This window comes from Tupaia chinensis, unplaced genomic scaffold (genome assembly GCF_000334495.1).
Source record: "Tupaia chinensis unplaced genomic scaffold, TupChi_1.0 Scaffold000547_1, whole genome shotgun sequence".
Lineage (NCBI taxonomy): Eukaryota > Metazoa > Chordata > Mammalia > Scandentia > Tupaiidae > Tupaia > Tupaia belangeri.
The window spans coordinates 1,762,867-1,779,733 of record NW_006160059.1 but is presented as its reverse complement, the minus strand read 5'-3'; the positions used below and the strand labels follow the sequence as shown (position 1 = coordinate 1,779,733).

At 40.2% G+C, this 16,867-nt stretch overlaps 1 protein-coding gene across 2 annotated transcripts in view; it reads right to left on the bottom strand.

Annotated features, from left to right (window-relative positions):
- DECR1 (2,4-dienoyl-CoA reductase 1) overlaps nt 1-6,516 on the bottom strand; it is a 58,270-nt gene extending 51,754 nt beyond the window's left edge. The window contains exons 1-2 of one of the 2 annotated variants that reach the window (XM_027775331.1): nt 6,295-6,422; nt 320-481 (exon numbers count right to left, since the gene is read on the bottom strand). In XM_027775331.1, the coding sequence (XP_027631132.1) occupies nt 320-325 (6 nt within the window). In that variant the 5' untranslated portion in view covers nt 326-481; nt 6,295-6,422. Of the gene's footprint in view, nt 1-319; nt 482-6,294 lie in introns of both variants that reach the window. The other variant, XM_006157553.3, reaches the window with a different exon arrangement.
- Nucleotides 6,517-16,867: the final 10,351 nt, after the last annotated feature.

The following is a 16,867-nucleotide window of genomic DNA, read 5'->3' as shown; positions in this document are numbered from 1 at the left end:
CCACTTAGATACCCTGCTCCCAGTGACTCCACACTCTCTTCTCTTCACTCACTTACTTCACTCTCATCTCCAGACAATAGAAGTCACTTCCTCTGTATCTTTCTCCTCTGTTCATTTTCTGATTTCATAGACCCATACCTTATATTATTCACAAATACCTACTCTGTGGCATCATTTTTTTAAACAATACTTCCTTCTTTTGTTTATGTTTTCCATGAACAAGACAGAAAAAGAGAGAAAAAATGCACCCTTAACAGGATCTCAATGCTATTATCCACCCCAATCTTCAGACAGTCCTGGATCATAGAAACAAACGTACCGGCATACTTGAAGAGTCTCCAAGTGGGAACCCAGAACCTTCCAATATGGAATTGCCTTGCAGGGCATTATGTTTTACCACTGCACCACCAACCAGCCCATGTGGTATTTCTTAACCATACTCCAGCTTCCAAGTTCTGCTCATTCTAACCCATCTGTGATGCTGCTGACCAGAAAACAGAAAACATGATCATGTTACTTCTCTCTTTAGGTCCTCCAACAGTTCCCAGTAGCCGCATAAAGTCCAGATTACTTAGTTTCACACAATACCGTCATCATGACCTAGTTATTGCCCAGTTCTTCTGTTTCATCTTGCCTGAAATTTATCCTTGGAAAATAAATACCAGGGTTCTCCAAACATGAACTGTTTTCTACCTCTCTATCTTTACACAAATTACTCCTGGTAAGTATTATCTGATCTCTTTCCTAGAGGTCCAGGGAGAATCAACCAATAAAATTTTATCAAAGAGGTCTCTCTGACACAGTAAGAGTGAGTTATGCCTTACATCCTGGCCCTGGCATAGCATCATGTGGTGACAAGCAAAGTCTTCTTCTCTATGTTAAAGTCACCCAGATATTTGTTTCTGCTGACTCCAAGTTCCTTCAAAACAAGGCCATATGTATTAACCAATTATTATATTAACCTAAGACTTTCTAAACCCACTTATGATCTGTAAGTTCCCTCTTCTAGATGTCCTGCCTTTTCTGGGCCAAACCAATGTAAAAATTCCATGTCGATTCGTAGCTTTGCTTGTATCTTGTGCTCTAAGAAAAAGTATAAAAGAACTGTAACCTGCCTTGGAGCAGTTTCTTAAGGCTACTTAAGTTTATGTTTTCCTGAGCCACAGTCACTCAAATTTGCTAAGAATAATCCTCTTCCAATATTTAAGAGTTTGGTTTTTTCCACCAGCACTTCCTACCATCATCCAACACTCATCAATCAAACTTAGCTCTAAGCGCTCTGACACCTTCCCTAACCTAACCAGTCTAAATTAACAATCTCATCCCCACCTCTGTGACTTAATTATCTACATATATTTTTTAGAAGTCTTAGAGGCTACTGGCATTTCAAGACTTAATTCCTCTTCTCTCTCCATTTTCCCCTTATACATATCCTATCTCAGAGTGGCAATGTCCTTAGCTCAGGAGCCAAAGACAGAATCTGGGCTTCACCTCACACTACACATTTGAAACATCACTTTGGATTCATTTTAATTCTCAACAGCTCTAATGCTACCTTAGTTCAGATTCCCATCACTTTCATTTTGGTTTTTGATTTTCCCTGACTCAAGTCTTGCCTGATGATATCTCTTTCTTGCTCATGACTTTGATGGTACTACATCACTTCCTTAGCATGGTCCAATCTTCCTTCCTCACCTGTCCCTGTCCCACCTCTAGTCAATCACCATGGCCTCTCACTTTGCCTCCTAAATATTACTCTTCACATTGCTGCCATTTCCTAATGAGGCTACCATCTCTTGAGGCTACCTATCATCTGGAAAGAGGATTCCCTGGAGTTTGAACCCTTGCTCCCACTTGTGTTCCCAATCCCATGCCTTCAGGACAAAGTTCTAACTCTTTAATACATCCCACAGGCTGCTCCTAACCTGTCATTCCCCATCTGCCTCCTCTCTTCCTCAAACATTTATTCTGGGCCTTCACATAAGGCCACTCTCCTACCTAGAACTTTCTTGCTTATACCTCTCCCTCCAACTAACTTTTCCTTATCCTTCAAGTCTCAGCCTGGATATATATACCCCCTGACATACTCACATTAAAAATTGAACACTAGCCCCCATACCAACCTCCCATAGATAGGAAGTGCTTCTTCTTCAGTCCTGATGTTTCTCTCCAGTGAGGAACTCAGTCTCACTCTAGGCTGATTTTGCTCCCTTTCTTCCCCTGTCCTGTAGAGATGGTTTATCTGACTGGTAAATTTTGAGAGAGTCCCTGAGAAGGAGTAGCCCTTCTTAGACTCCCTTCCTCTTAAGAGCCAGCTGCCCTCAGACAACAACTTCTGCCCTCCATCCGAGGAGCTACGTCTGGCTAATTCACGATGTCCAGTTAACAGACCCAGCTGGCTCATCCTACAAGCCCTAATAAAAAGAAAATTTAGCCTGTGCTTTTACTTAGTTTTCAGACTGCAGAAAAGAGATGCTATTTATTTTTGATCCCCTCCATGACAAGGATACATATTCTAAGAGGCATGGTATTACACCATAATGCCATAAGATTGTAAACTTCCTGAGGGCACAAATCAGCTCTTCTCACCCTCATTTCACTAGTACAATGTCTCCAAAGAGTAAATGTTCTATTCATCATAAATAAAGGAAGCCCACCATTCTCTGCTCCCTAGCAACTTGTCCAGTCTTACTCCATGCACCTCTCTCTGTCCCCAAACTTCATAAGCTCCATGATACATTCCTAGGTTTAGATTATCACTGAAGCCCTGTGAATTCTAATTCCTACTTCAAAAGACAGCTCCAGGGGCCACCTCATCCACTAAGGCTTCCTTACCCCCTCTAGTTTTGTTCTACATGCGTCATAATACAGATGCACATTTTCACAGTCTACTGATACCAGGTGGGTCACTAGAGTTAATTTTCAGACGTGTTCCAAATGTAAACCATAGTAATTTGCCACGCACAGTAACACAGCACACACACTCATTGAAGTAATACATACTGAGTACATGCTTACTTTGTTCTGTTCTAAGCATGAGGACAAAGCAGTGGGGGGGACTAGCAGTTGGCATAATGGTATGTCGCTGGACTTCCATGTAGCTGACCGCGGTTCGATTCCCGGACCTAGTGGCTTAAACTCAAGCTGGGCGCGTGTGCGTGCGTGCCCAAGATCCTGAGAGGAGAATGGAGGAGAAGGGATTGCGGTGTGGCCATCCCCCCTGGGGGGTGATTTCTTGCTTTCTGTCTCTCTCTGTCTTTCTGGTGAGCACATGCACCCTATAGCAAAAACCTCTCCAAAAAAAAAAAAAAAGAGTGTGTGTGTGTGGGGGGGGAGAAACAAGTGAAAAATCCTTGTTTCCATGAAGTTTATAATCTATAGAACACATCTCATGCTTTCCAGATAGAAAAAGAAAAAAATAATAAAAATTTTTAAAAATCCAGCTTGCTTTCCACTTCTTCTTGACCATATTCAGTGTCAGAAGATAATGAAACAATGTTGGCTAAATTCTAAGGGGAAAAAAAAATAACACATCCTAGTAAAATGTATGCCTATCCATCCTCAATTGGTGTTCACCATATGTTAACCTTAAATATTCCTGGATGGCCAGTTTGAGGTAATATGTTACTTTGTTTTTTCCATTATTCATATCACTTGAATTAATATTGGTCTGGAGTCATTTTTTTTCTAAATATTACTCTTGATAAAAACAAAAAAAAAGGAAGAATACGAGTGTATATCAAAGAATAAACCTATAAAAGGAATAATGGTCCATTTTTAAGCTTTCACAAAGTAAACATAACTTCACTACCATGAGATAAATTCTGGTATTTCCTATTCTACTCCAATTTATTTTTGTATGGTTATTGGGTTGTCAGAAAAGCCACAACATAGTTTTTCTATGCAAAAATGCATCACGGGTTTTCTGACAACATAATATTTTGCTTTACTAAATTGACCTCAAGGCCCACTTACGAGTGAGTTTCCATAGTTTAAAAACCATACATGAGATCATTAGCACATTGAAGGGAGCACATTTTCTTTTTTTTTTTTGGAGAGATTTTCACTGTAGGGCCCGTGCGCTCGCCAGACAGACAGAGAGAGACATAGAGACAGAATCACCCCCCAGGGGGTATGGTCACGCCGCAATCCCTTCTCCTCCATTCTCCTCTCGGGATCTTGGGCACGCACACACACGCGCCCGCCGTGAGTTTTAAGCCACCGGGTCCGGGACACGAACCATGGTCGACTACGTGGGAGTCCAGCGACATAGCCATTACGCTAACTGCTGGTTCCCATGGGAGCACATTTTCAAGCATGGATTTCTAAGGAATGCCCAACACCTGGGGAGCACTTCCTGATAAACACACTTGAGCAACTAAACATTTTCTTATGAGAGCAGGATTCATATTTTTTTTTCATCTTTGCATCCCCAGGACATAGCACAGGGCCAGGCACAGCGCCAGTCCTCAATAAGTGTTTATTGAATTGAACTGAGGCCTGCTAGCTAACAGTGCATTTTAATATAGCACTTCACAAGTAGGTTTTATGACAAATGAAACATTTCTCTTGGTTCTTGTAGCAAAATATGCAAATTAGGGGTTTTAATTGTAACAATTTGTATTTCCCCACAAAAACATGATGTTCCCTGGAACAACCTCCCACTTCACAGATGTTAGGACTTTTCTGCTCCCAGGAAGTCAAACCAGAGCCTCCAAGTACCCCAAAGGGGACAAAACACACTAACAGGTGCCTGTCTTGCTTCTAAACTTCAATTCTCAAAATTTCCATTTGTCTTAAACAAAGGAATTTCAAAACTGTCAGATTAGAATTAATTTTTAAATGAGCTCATTTTCTCCCTCTCAAACCGTATTGTCCAGTGGAGTCAGAAGATCTGGGATATGGTCTGTGTGACCTCATGACTATAATCCTAATGATTTGTGCTTAAAAAAATAAAATTCTCTGAGGACTTTTCTACCTCGCAGAGTTGTAGGTTTCAAATGAGAGCATTTTCTGACAAGGAGTTAGAAAATACAGGTTTCTTTCACAATATCTATAACCTGGTCTTTATAGGAAGAGAAAATAGTATCAACAAAAACTTCACCATGAACTAATCTCACTTTTTAAAAGAAAGTGATCTGGGAACCAGCAGTTAGCGTAATGGCTATGTCGCTGGACTCCCACGTAGTCGACCGTGGTTCACGTCCTGGACCCGGTGGCTTAAAACTCACGCCGGGCGCGTGTGCGTGCATGCCCAGGATCCTGAGGGGAGAATGGAGGAGAAGGGATTGTGGCGTGACCATCCTCCCTGGGGGGTGATTTCTCGCTTTCTGTCTCTCTGTCTCTCTCTGTCTGTCTGGCGAGCGCACAAGCCCTATAGTGAAAACCTCTCTAAAAAAGAAAAAAAAAAAAGAAAAAAAGAAAGTAATCTTACTTGACAGACTCAGTCCCAGCCCTCTGGGTTCACACTTGGAATATGCTTCCCAGAAACCATGGCTCTCCTTCCTATCAAACTGAAAGAGTTTAACCGCTGGCAGATTACTATTTCTACTTGTCTAAAGAAATTCAGCTTTTTAGTTTAGTTCGCTTATTAAAATTTCTAGATTTAATTTAGGGGGGCCCATCTCATACATAATGCAGCTTCTTCTTAATTTTATTTCTCTTTCTTCACCTTCCTGGCTGTTTCGAGTTTGTATCTTATTTTAATCTGCATTCGGTGGAGAGATATTCGCATACACAAACACAAAAACCAGACCTAGGGGGAGATGGAGCTAGCCAGAACAATGAACCTCTCAGCTTTTGCTCCAAGAAAGGGAATCTATATAGGCAGTTTAAGTTTAGTTTCTGTTTCACTTTTATGTGAATTCGTTTGCACGAATGTTTAAGTCCATAACTAACACATACATGGTTTTCCTCGTTAAAAAAAAAAATTAAATAAGGCCAAGACTCCTTCCCTCCCAGGCCCTCTCCCCCTCCCCGTCCTTCTCTCACTTCTCAGGGGGCAGGTACCTGCTGCACCCTTCCCTGCCTCCATCTACCCGTTCGTTCACAACTTCAAAACTTGCAGGGATGTGAAAACTTCCGTAAGTAAATATTTACATGCCCTCCCAATCCGCCTACACACCCCAGGACTTCATCAGGGAGCGGAGTGTGAGCCCCGCACCCAGCTCCCGGTGTAGGCCCGTCCCGGGACATCTGGCCCTGCGTCCCGGGATACTCGTCCTTGCCCCGCGCCGCTGCCTGGGCGCTCCTGCGGAACGAGCCAAACCCACTGCCCCTCCAGCGCCGCCTTACCCTCCAAGGACTGAGGCCACAGGGTAGCTGAGACCCCCGAGCAAAGAACCCACGAGCCAGCAACGCCATGTTGGGCCTTCGGAACTTCCACCGGAGGGCAGCGGTGCGAGGGGCGTGGTGGGCAGAAAAAAAGAGCCAGGAGCTGGGCTGGCTGGGCGGCCCAGGTTCCGCCCAGAATGCCTCCTCGCTCGGCCACTCCGGTGCTTTTCCCTGCTCTCCCTCCCCTTGGCCCAGTGTTTTGTAGGGCAGAGGTAGCGGGTTTCGGTGTCCTTGTGTTTTGATGAACCCGGCGCCCTACAAGGGTTTGCAGGTTATAGAAACACGCGACCTACACCCGCTGTCCTCCGCCCCAAGTGACCTTTTCAGAATTCATGTTTATTTCATAAGTGCGTGTTTAATTTCGGGTCACTGTGGCGCTAAATCACATAATATCAGAATAATATACACTACCCTGGATTTAAAACACGGTCTTTCTTTTGCTGAAGGAAGCGTTTGAAATCAAACAACCAAGGGCAGTTTCAGGCAGCCTTGACTTTTCGCAGCACACACTGCCCCCTGTCGCTGAGATGCGGCGTGGCTCCCACGGTCTAGTCCTAGCTCGGCTCTCAAAGGGATGAATGCACATGTGAAAAGCATATGTAGACCTTCCCTACATGATTCATCCGCCTCGGTGTAACATACCTGTTGACACAGTACATTAGCTCAGACCACATTTCTTTCTTCACTTGTAAAATGTGAATATTCGTACCCAATTCAGAATTATTGTGAAAATAAAGAAGATGCATGTGACGCTCCAAGTTCAGGCTGACGGTAGGTGACATCGTGAATTTCTCATGTGCTTGGCATTTCCCAAGTGCTAAGAAAAAGAAGGAAAGAAAAAAAAGGAAGGAAGAAAAGGAGGGTGGAAGAAGAAGCGGCTGTCCCTGGTGTACAGAACCTGGCCTGAGACTCACCTTGGTCAGCTATATTAATCTTTTTTTGCTATACCAATGTCCACTATGTTTCATTCTAGTAGAAATGACTTTATCATACTCAAAGGTCCCACCCTGGAACAACATGAAGGGATTAGTTTTCACTTAACACCTTTACAGCACACTCAAGTTTTAACACATCAATTTCTGGGAAACATCCAAATCATAGCAACACATTTTAAAACAACCTCACCTGAGGGATGCAGAAGCTGAAGTCTTGGCATTATCAACTCCCATGCCAGAGGTCAGGGCTGCTGAGGTGGCGAATCCCCTGTACTTCTGGCCTGTGAGCTTGATTTAAGGAAAGACCTCAAGAACAGAGGTGCAGACACTGTTGCTTCCTGCCATTCTTCCGAGCCTCCTTAACTCTCTACTTTTATGAGGTCTTTTTATCGCCCAGTTTCCAACATGTGAGTGAGAACACGTGGTATTTTTCTTTTTGTAACTAAGCAGATGGAATTTTCTTCTTTTTAATGGCTGAATAGTATTCCATTGTGTATGTATACATTGTTTTCATCCATTTTTATGTTGGTGGTCACTTAGGTTGATTCCATATCTTGACAATAGTGAATAACGCTGCAATAAACATTGAGGTGGGTAGGGACATGTTTGGAGAGAGGCCGTGAGAATGTGGGGATATGCTCTGAGCAAATATCACCTGTCCCTTTTGGCTATGACAGAACCTTGCAACTTATCCTTTCCTTTACCCTTACTGCAAGCAGAACAAAGGGTGGAATTTTCTAGGGGCCTTCCAACAGAATTCTTCCAACAGAATTCTATCTTCCTGATAGAATTCAGGAAACATGCTGACCCCAATTAGCAGAGTCCAAACCCTGCTCTGCTTCTGTAAGACTCTTTAGCTTTATCAACACCCCTTTGATGTTGGCAAGGAAAAGTATCCTCCCCACACCTACAGGTAGGTTTCTCTTCACTAGATAAGAAGTTCATTGGGATTTCTCTTTGATATGGAAGTAGCCAAGAGATATACCTGACCCAGTACGTCTAAATTATTATAAATTTGTTACCTGCTTCTAATTGTCTGTAACATATCAATTTATCTATGGAATGTCATGAAATACACGTATGTAGTTTTGCTCCGCCCTATAAGTAAAGGCGCCCAGTTTGTCTGGGTGGCACAAGTTGCTTGGGCTGCTTAGGCTTAAGCTACCTGTGTCCATTGCTACTCTGTCTCTTTGTCTCTTTCTTTCTGCTTCCTCTTATATCGAGCTAAGTACAGGGCAGACTCTGATAGAGGTGCAAATATCTTTACAACGTACTGATTTCCTTTCCTTTACATCAATGCCTAGTAGTGGGAATGCAGATAATATGACAATTCTAGTTCTAGTTTTTGAAGGAACTGCCATACTGTCTTCCATAATGACAGAGTTACATTTCTATCGACAGCATAAAATATTTCCCCTTTCTCCACATCTGCCAGTATATGTCATTTTTTGTCTTTTTGATAATAACCATTCTAACTGGAGTAAGATGATATTTCATTGTGGTTTTGATTTCCATTTCACTGTCAATGATGTTGAGCATTTTTCAGAGGATTACTTACCATTTGTGTGTCTTGTTTAGCTCATTTACCCCTTTTTAATTGGGGTATTTGGGTTTGGGTCTTTTTTTTTCTTCTGGCTGCTGAGTTGTTTGAGTTTCTCATGTAGTCTGGTGGTTAACTCTTTGTTCAGATTATAGTTTGCAAAGACTTTCCCCCATTCTGTGATTTGTCTTTTTACTCTGTTGATTGTTGCCTTTGCTCTGCTGAAGATTTTTACTTTGATATAATCTCATTTGTCTATTTTTGCTTTTGTTGCCTGTGCTGGTTGAGGTTTTATCCAAAATCTTTTTGCCATACCAATGTCCAAAAGTGTTTCTCCTCTATGTTTCCTTCTAGTAGTTTCAGTTTCAGGTTTTGTATTTATGTCTTCAATCCATTTTGAGTTGATTTTGTATAGGGTGTGAGAGACGGATCTAGTTTCATTCTGCAAATAGCTACCTAGTTTCCCTAGCATCACTTTTTGAAGAGATTGTCTTTTCCCCATTGGATATTCTTGATACTTTTGTTGAAAATCAGCTGACTGTATATACATGGATTGGATTTTTTTTTTTGAGAGAGAGATATTTTGCTATAGGGCATGTGCATTTGCTGGAGAGACAGAGAGACAGAAAGCGAGAAATCAACCCCTAGGGAGGATGGCCATGCCACAATCCCTTCTCCCCATTGTCCTCTCAGGATTTGGGGGACACACACGCACATGCTCAGTGTGAGTTTTAAGCCGCCAGATCTGGACTTGAACTATGGTCAACTACATGGGAGTATAGCAACATAACTGCTATATCATCTGCTGGTCCCTATACATGGATTTATTTCTGGGTTCTTTGCTCTGCATTATTGGTCTATATGTCTGGTTTTGTTTTTGTGTTTTGTTTTTGTTTGGTTTTTGCCAGTACCATGTTGTTTGGTAATTATAGTCTAAGCAACAGCTATTTTACCACTGCTGTTAAGATATCTTTTGCAAATTTTACTGAACAATAAATGGCCCTGGGGGTGCTCTCCCTTCTGGATTTTGATTAGTGTTCACTCTCTGGACTATACGTCGTAAGAATTGCCAAAGAGCAGTGCTCCAAAGACTCAAAGTCTGGAGCTAAATGGATCAAAGGAAAGCTGCACAGAGGAGCAGACAGCCTGATTATTTTGTTCTTGTCACGATTATGCTACTAATTGTCTTCTGTTGTTAACCAAATACACTTTCATTGGCTTTATTTTACTCATCCATAAAATTAGGGCATTGGTGTAGATTATAAATAAGATCACTTGTAGTTTTAAAAATCTGTGATTTTACAAATAAGCTAGATTTGTCAGAATTTTATAGGCCAGCTGGTGTGGTATTAAGGAGGTCATTATGAAATGCTGTTAAGATAAAATAACTGATGGAAACGTCTATTTTTAGGATATTGAGTCTCATGTATCTCTGATGTTTGACCACTTCACCTAATTTACACATTTTAGATGATTATTAAGCTTTCACGTTTTCAGATTTTCAAAGGCTTTGCAGTAATTAATCAGCTTCTTGAATGACTTTTGCAAAGGAAGCTTACCCCTAATCCCATTACATAGGCTTGTTCTCATTCTGTAAAGTCAAGTCTTAACACTTTGCAATTTGGGTCTTACATTCTTCTATCTTTCAATTAAAAAGAAATGATAAGTTATGGTCCAAGAGCCTATTTGATTCAAAGTAATTCACTGAGGTGTCAATTATTTTTACTAATATGCACAGATAAACCCTATATATATGTTAAGTTAAACTATTTTGTCCTAAAATGGCTGCTGTACTCCCACACTTGGATTCCTACTGATAAGCCTAAATAGTTTGTGGTAAGCTGTTTTTCTAAGATGGTTGCTAGTTTACAGTCAATCACAGCAGCTAGGCTCTAGTCAATCATAGGCACCCCACCTTTTAAATCATGTTAATGCAGACAAACTTCAGAATGTAAGCAAAGATTTCTCTACCTCACTCCCTCACTTACTTTTCTGATACAACATTTTCCCATTTCCTACATATATCACTTTCCTGTTCTACCGGCTTAAATACCTAGTTGACCACCCCAGAAGTTCAGGGACAACTGCCCAATTTAAATCATGTTAACATTTGCTCAATAAAACTCTATTCAATTGGTTTATTTTTCTTTTAACATATATTATTGCATAAAGATGAAACAAGTAAAACATTATTTATTTTGGTCAAATTAAAGATTATTATAGTAAAATCTACGTAGTGAAATAGAATTAGGGTCAGGATACAAAAATAGAACTCATTGTTCTTACTATTTGATAATTTTCAGAATCATAAAGATTCTTCAGTCAACACTTGCTGTCCATATGCTTCTCCTTTCCCTATACCTCACCAACCTTTACAGTTCCAACTTAAAAAAAAGTTTGGAAAGGGGCTGACAGAAGGTCAATTAATAGGTAAGGTCCATAGTTATGAGCCTACCATGTATCCATCACTATGGTAGAGATACAAAAGTGAAGAGAGAGAGAGAGAGAGATACAAAAGTGATTTAAACAGTAGGAACACAAAAAAGCCCCTACCCTCAAGGGACTAGAAAAGAAGAAAAGAAAACTGATCTTTGTTTAACAGCTACCATGTGTAGTGTAGTATCTCATCAATTCTGGCAATAATACTGCAAGGTAAGTATTATTTAAACCCACTTACAGATGAGAGACTGAACTACTTTAGTTGCCCACTGGGTGATTTTGAAAAAAAAAATTACATCTTAGCTAAATTGAACCTATACTTTAGCTTGATGTTAGTTAAAAATTAATGGTAGGGTTAATAAAATTTAGGAGAGGATGGTATTGTCTTTACAATATTTGAGGTAAGAAGAAAGAACCAAATAAATTGAAGACATTAAGGTGCAAGGGGGTAACTGGTAAAGCAAAACCCTAGGCAAAATCAGAGAAAATGGGTTTAAGCACAAATGGAGAAGTTGGTCTTGAACTGTAGGATCCCATCATATCCTGAAAGTAGATGTAAGAGGGCAAGGAGAAGGTGTGGGTACAGATTTTTTAATTTGTCTCACAATTGAGATAGAAGCAGAGTAAGGTAAGAAATTATGTCAAAGTTCTTGCACCAATTTCCTAAGTAAGATAATACTGTATTCTTAAAAGGAAGTTATGAAACAATTGGATTTGAGGATTTGGGTAAAAGATGTGAAATAGGTTTTCAGGGTTACAGAAAATGGATTTTCTTAAAATGAGGGAAAAGGTGTTCTGTAGTTCAACTGGTATGAGAATTTATGGATTCACATTGTCTACATATTTTTGAATATGGACAGATTTTACTCAGGTGCCTCAGTAGAGAAGGCTATTGTAGGGCCGATTCATGACTGAGAGGTTGTTAGGGCTTGTAGACAACTGAGCTATATAGCTGAGAGTGAGAGTTGAGAGAGCTGAGAGTAAAAGTAGTTCTGAGAGGAAAACTAATCAAGCTATAGACCCTGGTGTCCAGCCTGATGATAGAGGAGGACAGCAGGAAACTGACAACCTATTTAAGTGGAGGGATCAAGTGGCTGGAAACCTGGATGAAGCTAAACAGCCGCTGTAATGGGAGTGAGCATATAAAGATGTTAAAGGACTAGGCAGTTCCAGACAGAAATTAGGATAATAATGGTAGAAAAGGTTCTGGTGATATGAGGATCTACAGTGTGGCCATCTAAGAAGGTAGGACATGTGGAGTAGAGATCAAAGCCATAACACCCTAGAAAGTCAAAGAAATGTGAAGTGAGTGTAAAATGAGTTTTCCAGTGTGTCTTACAATCACTTAAGAGTAATGACAGGAGTTCGGATACAGGATATGTAACAATATCCTCACATATGTAACAATATCCTCAGTGAGCGTTGAGCAAGTAACATAGAGATATCTGCAAAAGGTAATGGTAAGGGGAGGTCTATAAGGTGAGCAGTCATGCAAAATGATGCTGACCTAGGATAGATTTTGCAAGGTAAGGAAGTTTAATACACTAAAATGGAAAGTGAAGGTTTGAGAAAATAGTAAACCTATTGGCCCATAGACGTGGTGTGTATCAGTGGAAGAGGCGTTGGAATCTGTCAAGGGAAACTGGTTTAAATAGGGAGTTACGGCTCATTTAAGGCAAGATGTAGATGGAAGGTTCTGTGAAAGCCCCAATGATCTAGGAGGTTTTGTTTATAAGAGAACAGAAGTGAGAAGAGAGGCCAGCAAACTAATAAAGCAGAGAGCATGAGCAATAATCAGACCGATTTTCTATCAACCTTAAATGCTTTTTGCATCATGCTTGCTTTTGTCACTTCTCCTGGACTTTGATGATCAGACCTGCCTTGTTGCCAAGCAACAGATATAAATCACAAGGTGTCAGTTTTCTCTTATAATACTGCCACTGCCATCTTTCCTCCCCGTGATCAGACCTTTAATCAGGCTAAGTTATAGCATAATTCAGCTTTGGAGGACTGGATCTGATAAGGAAAGGAAAGTACTTTACCCTGAAGGAATTGCAGGACTTAGCCACCATGGACCAGGACAAGCAGGGTCAGTATATACGGGACTGTATTTTGGGAAAGCTGAACAAGAGGCAAATGGAAACTAAACTTGGATGGAGAAGAGTTTATCAGTTTGGATCGCTGCCCAGAGAAAGAGGACTTAACATCCTGGCAAGCACCTTGGGAGGAATTGTTATCATGCTTCTAGGACAATTCTTTGAAGCTTGAAGAAAAGTGGTAGTTCATGCTAAGAGAAGCAGAGTTGCCAGAATTCCCATGGCATGTGGTGGAAGCAAAAATCAAAAAGCTCAAAGGAATGAGTATGCTAGAATGTCCATATCATTGAAGGCTGGAAACTCCACCAGATTTCAAAGTTCTTATTCAGATCCTGCATTTATTAAAACGACAAGCAATTTTCTGGTGAGAGGGGCACCAGCCTCCCTGAGAAACTCAGGGGTAGCTCTCCTCTGTTGATCATAGTTGATAATAAAAGATGCTGTTACGGAATTGAGTTCACAGATAGCAATTGGGATCATAAAATCCGCACATGGAGGCCAGATGGCGTCACTTAACTATCAAAATGGTAAAATTATTATAATGAATGGTAAGACTGGAATGGCAGCCGGTGTTTTTTGACTCAGAGGGAGTTTTAAAGATGGTTAATAGAGTAGGGCTTCCATCATGGGGAAAGATAAAAATCAATCAACAAAGCATGCTTAATCTATACAATGAAGAGAAATTAAGACTGGATGAGAAAAGGCTGAGAGCAGAACTCTCAATAAAACTCACAGTCACTTACCCAATTTCCTGACTTGGGCTTGTTAATCAATCTTGTTTACATGTTTATCTACTGACCAAAGGTGAGAGGCCGGGTTGCCAGAAGGAAGGATCCCACATTATGGTGAAATTATGTGAAAATGACTCCTTCCACCTTACCCCTCTTCTAGTCCTTCCCCAATGAGACCTATGGTCATTCACTTGGGAAACTATACACTTAGGAAAGGGAATGCCCAAACATTTTAAGGACTTTTGGACATGATCATGGTTGATATCCATGAACCCAAAATATCGCAGCCGCTAGTTAGAGTGCAGCAATATAGGAGCCAAATAAATGGATTAAGTAAATGGACTCTTTGCCCATGTCTAGCATACAGTGAGTCCACTGAGCACATGGACCTATCTGGTGGTCATTTTCTCAGTTTTCCAAGTTAATATTAGTGCAATACCACATCATTCCTTGGCCTATGTTGTGGGAGTTATCAAAGTGGAAAAGGCCAACAGGGAGCCTCTGAAATTACACCAGCCAAGATAATAAATAAAAAACAATATAGAGAAAGCATAGATATTAGTGTTTTTTTTATTCTCTTCATATTTTCATTTAATTTACCATATTTACCCTACAAAAACTCCTAGAGAGAAAACAATAGACTACTGAAACTCAAGAAAGTAATAAGCACAATTACAGCTGCTATACCACATACCAAGTCTTTACAAAAGCAGAGCAACATGATCTCAGGTACCTTGTTTGAGGTGACTGGTATAATGAATACGTTCGTTTCCAACCTATCAGAAAGGAGAATTAGAAAAATACCCACATTCGGGACCAGCAGTCGGAGTAATGGCTATGTCGCTGGACTCCTATGTAGTCGACTGCAGATGGAGTCCCAGACCCAGTGGCTTAAACTCATACCGGATGCATGGGCGTGCATGCCCAAGATCCCAAGAGGAGAATGGAGAAGAAGGGATTGCAGCGTGGCCATCCCCCCGGGAGTTATTTTTATTTTTCGCTTTCTGTCTTTCTGTCTTTCTCTGTCTTTCTGGCAAGTGTATGCTCCCTATAGCAAAAAACAAACAAACAAACAAACTCTCAAAAAAAAAAAGTTCTCACATTCAATTAGAATGAGTAATAGAAAATATTTATAGTTTTGCCCAGAGCTATGTTGTGTCTCCTGACCTATGTCATAATGTAGTCTTAAGAGACCTGAACTGTTTAGACATCCCACAAAGCATCACACTACCACATTGATGGTATGCTACAGATGGTACGAGCAAGGATTGGCAAATTTGGTGGGGCCTTGGTGAAGTAATGTATACTCCAGAATATGAAAGAAACTTTGTACACATTGTAAGGCTCTACCGCATGAGTGAAATTTAAGGATTCTGGGGACCAGGACATATTTTTTGTGTTTTGTTAAAGAAAGATTTGCTGGGGGCCAACAGATGGCAGATGATAAAGGTGCTGGACTTCCATACGGCTGACTAGTTGGAGTCCTAGACCTGGCAACTTCCTTTCTCTCTCTCTCTCTCTGCAGCAAATTTTTAAAAAATAATAATAAATAAAATAAAATTGATACAACAATTATTTTAAAAAGATTTGCCTAGTTTTTTTTAAAAAATGCCAGAAAGACATGGGGGAGAGAGGAGAAAGCACCCTCGCTGGTGCATGATCATGTGGTAATCTCTTTTCCTGGATTTCTCAGGCTTTGGGACAGGCATGTACTTGTTCTCAGCTGCTAAGGCGAGGTCTGGAACCACAGCTGGACATGTGGAATGCTGCTCCCTTAGTCACTAGGCTACAGAGCTAGCCCAGGATTTGCCTTTTTTAAAAAAATCATGTTTTCTTTGTAAATATTTATTATTTTACTTTTATATTTGGATCAATCATCCATCTGGAACTGATTTTTTGTGTCTGTGTTGGAAAGGGAGTCAGTCTTTATTTCTTTTGTAGTGTTAACCAATATCCCCAGAATTATTTATGGAAGGAGAAACAACTTTTTGTCACTGCTCTGTAGTAGCACCTTTGAAAATACAAATTGCCTTATGTGAGTGAATAATTTTTAGGTTTCTATTCTGACCAACTGGCCTATTTTCTATTCTTGTGCCAAAAGAACACTGAGTTGATAACTATATAATCGATCTTAATATTTGACAGTATAAGTATTCCCACTTTGTTCTTCAAAATAAGCTTAGCTATTCTTGGTGTTTCCATTTCCTTATATATTTTAGAATTTCCTTAACATTTACCTCTCAAAATATCTTCTGGGACATTACTGAAGTTACATTGAATATAGATATTGACTTTGGGGGAAATGACATCTAATAATCCATGAAGATGTTATTCTTATATTTATTTAGGACTTTAAAACTTTTTCTGTCCATGTTTTATGTCAATAATGTTTGTATCACAGCTCATTATAGATATTTTTCCTAAAGTATATAAAGATTTTTGGTGCCATTACAATGATCTGTTCTATATATGTCATTTTCTATTTTCTGAAATAAAGTTAGGAAATTAAATTTTACATCAAGATATTGCACCCAGTAACTTTATTAAATTCACTTATTAGTTTCCAGAGATTTTTACAAGAGATTTTCAACGCTTACAATCATGTCTTTTGTCAATAATGGTCAGTCTTTCCAATCTGTATGTCTTCCATTTCTTTCCTTCTTTATTGTTTTGACTAGAACATCCAATACTATGTTAAAAAATTAGTGCTGGGGCCAGCAAGTGGCATGGTGGTTAAGAGCACTGGTTAATCCCACATGGTTGACCATGGTTCAAGTCCTGGACCTAGCAGCT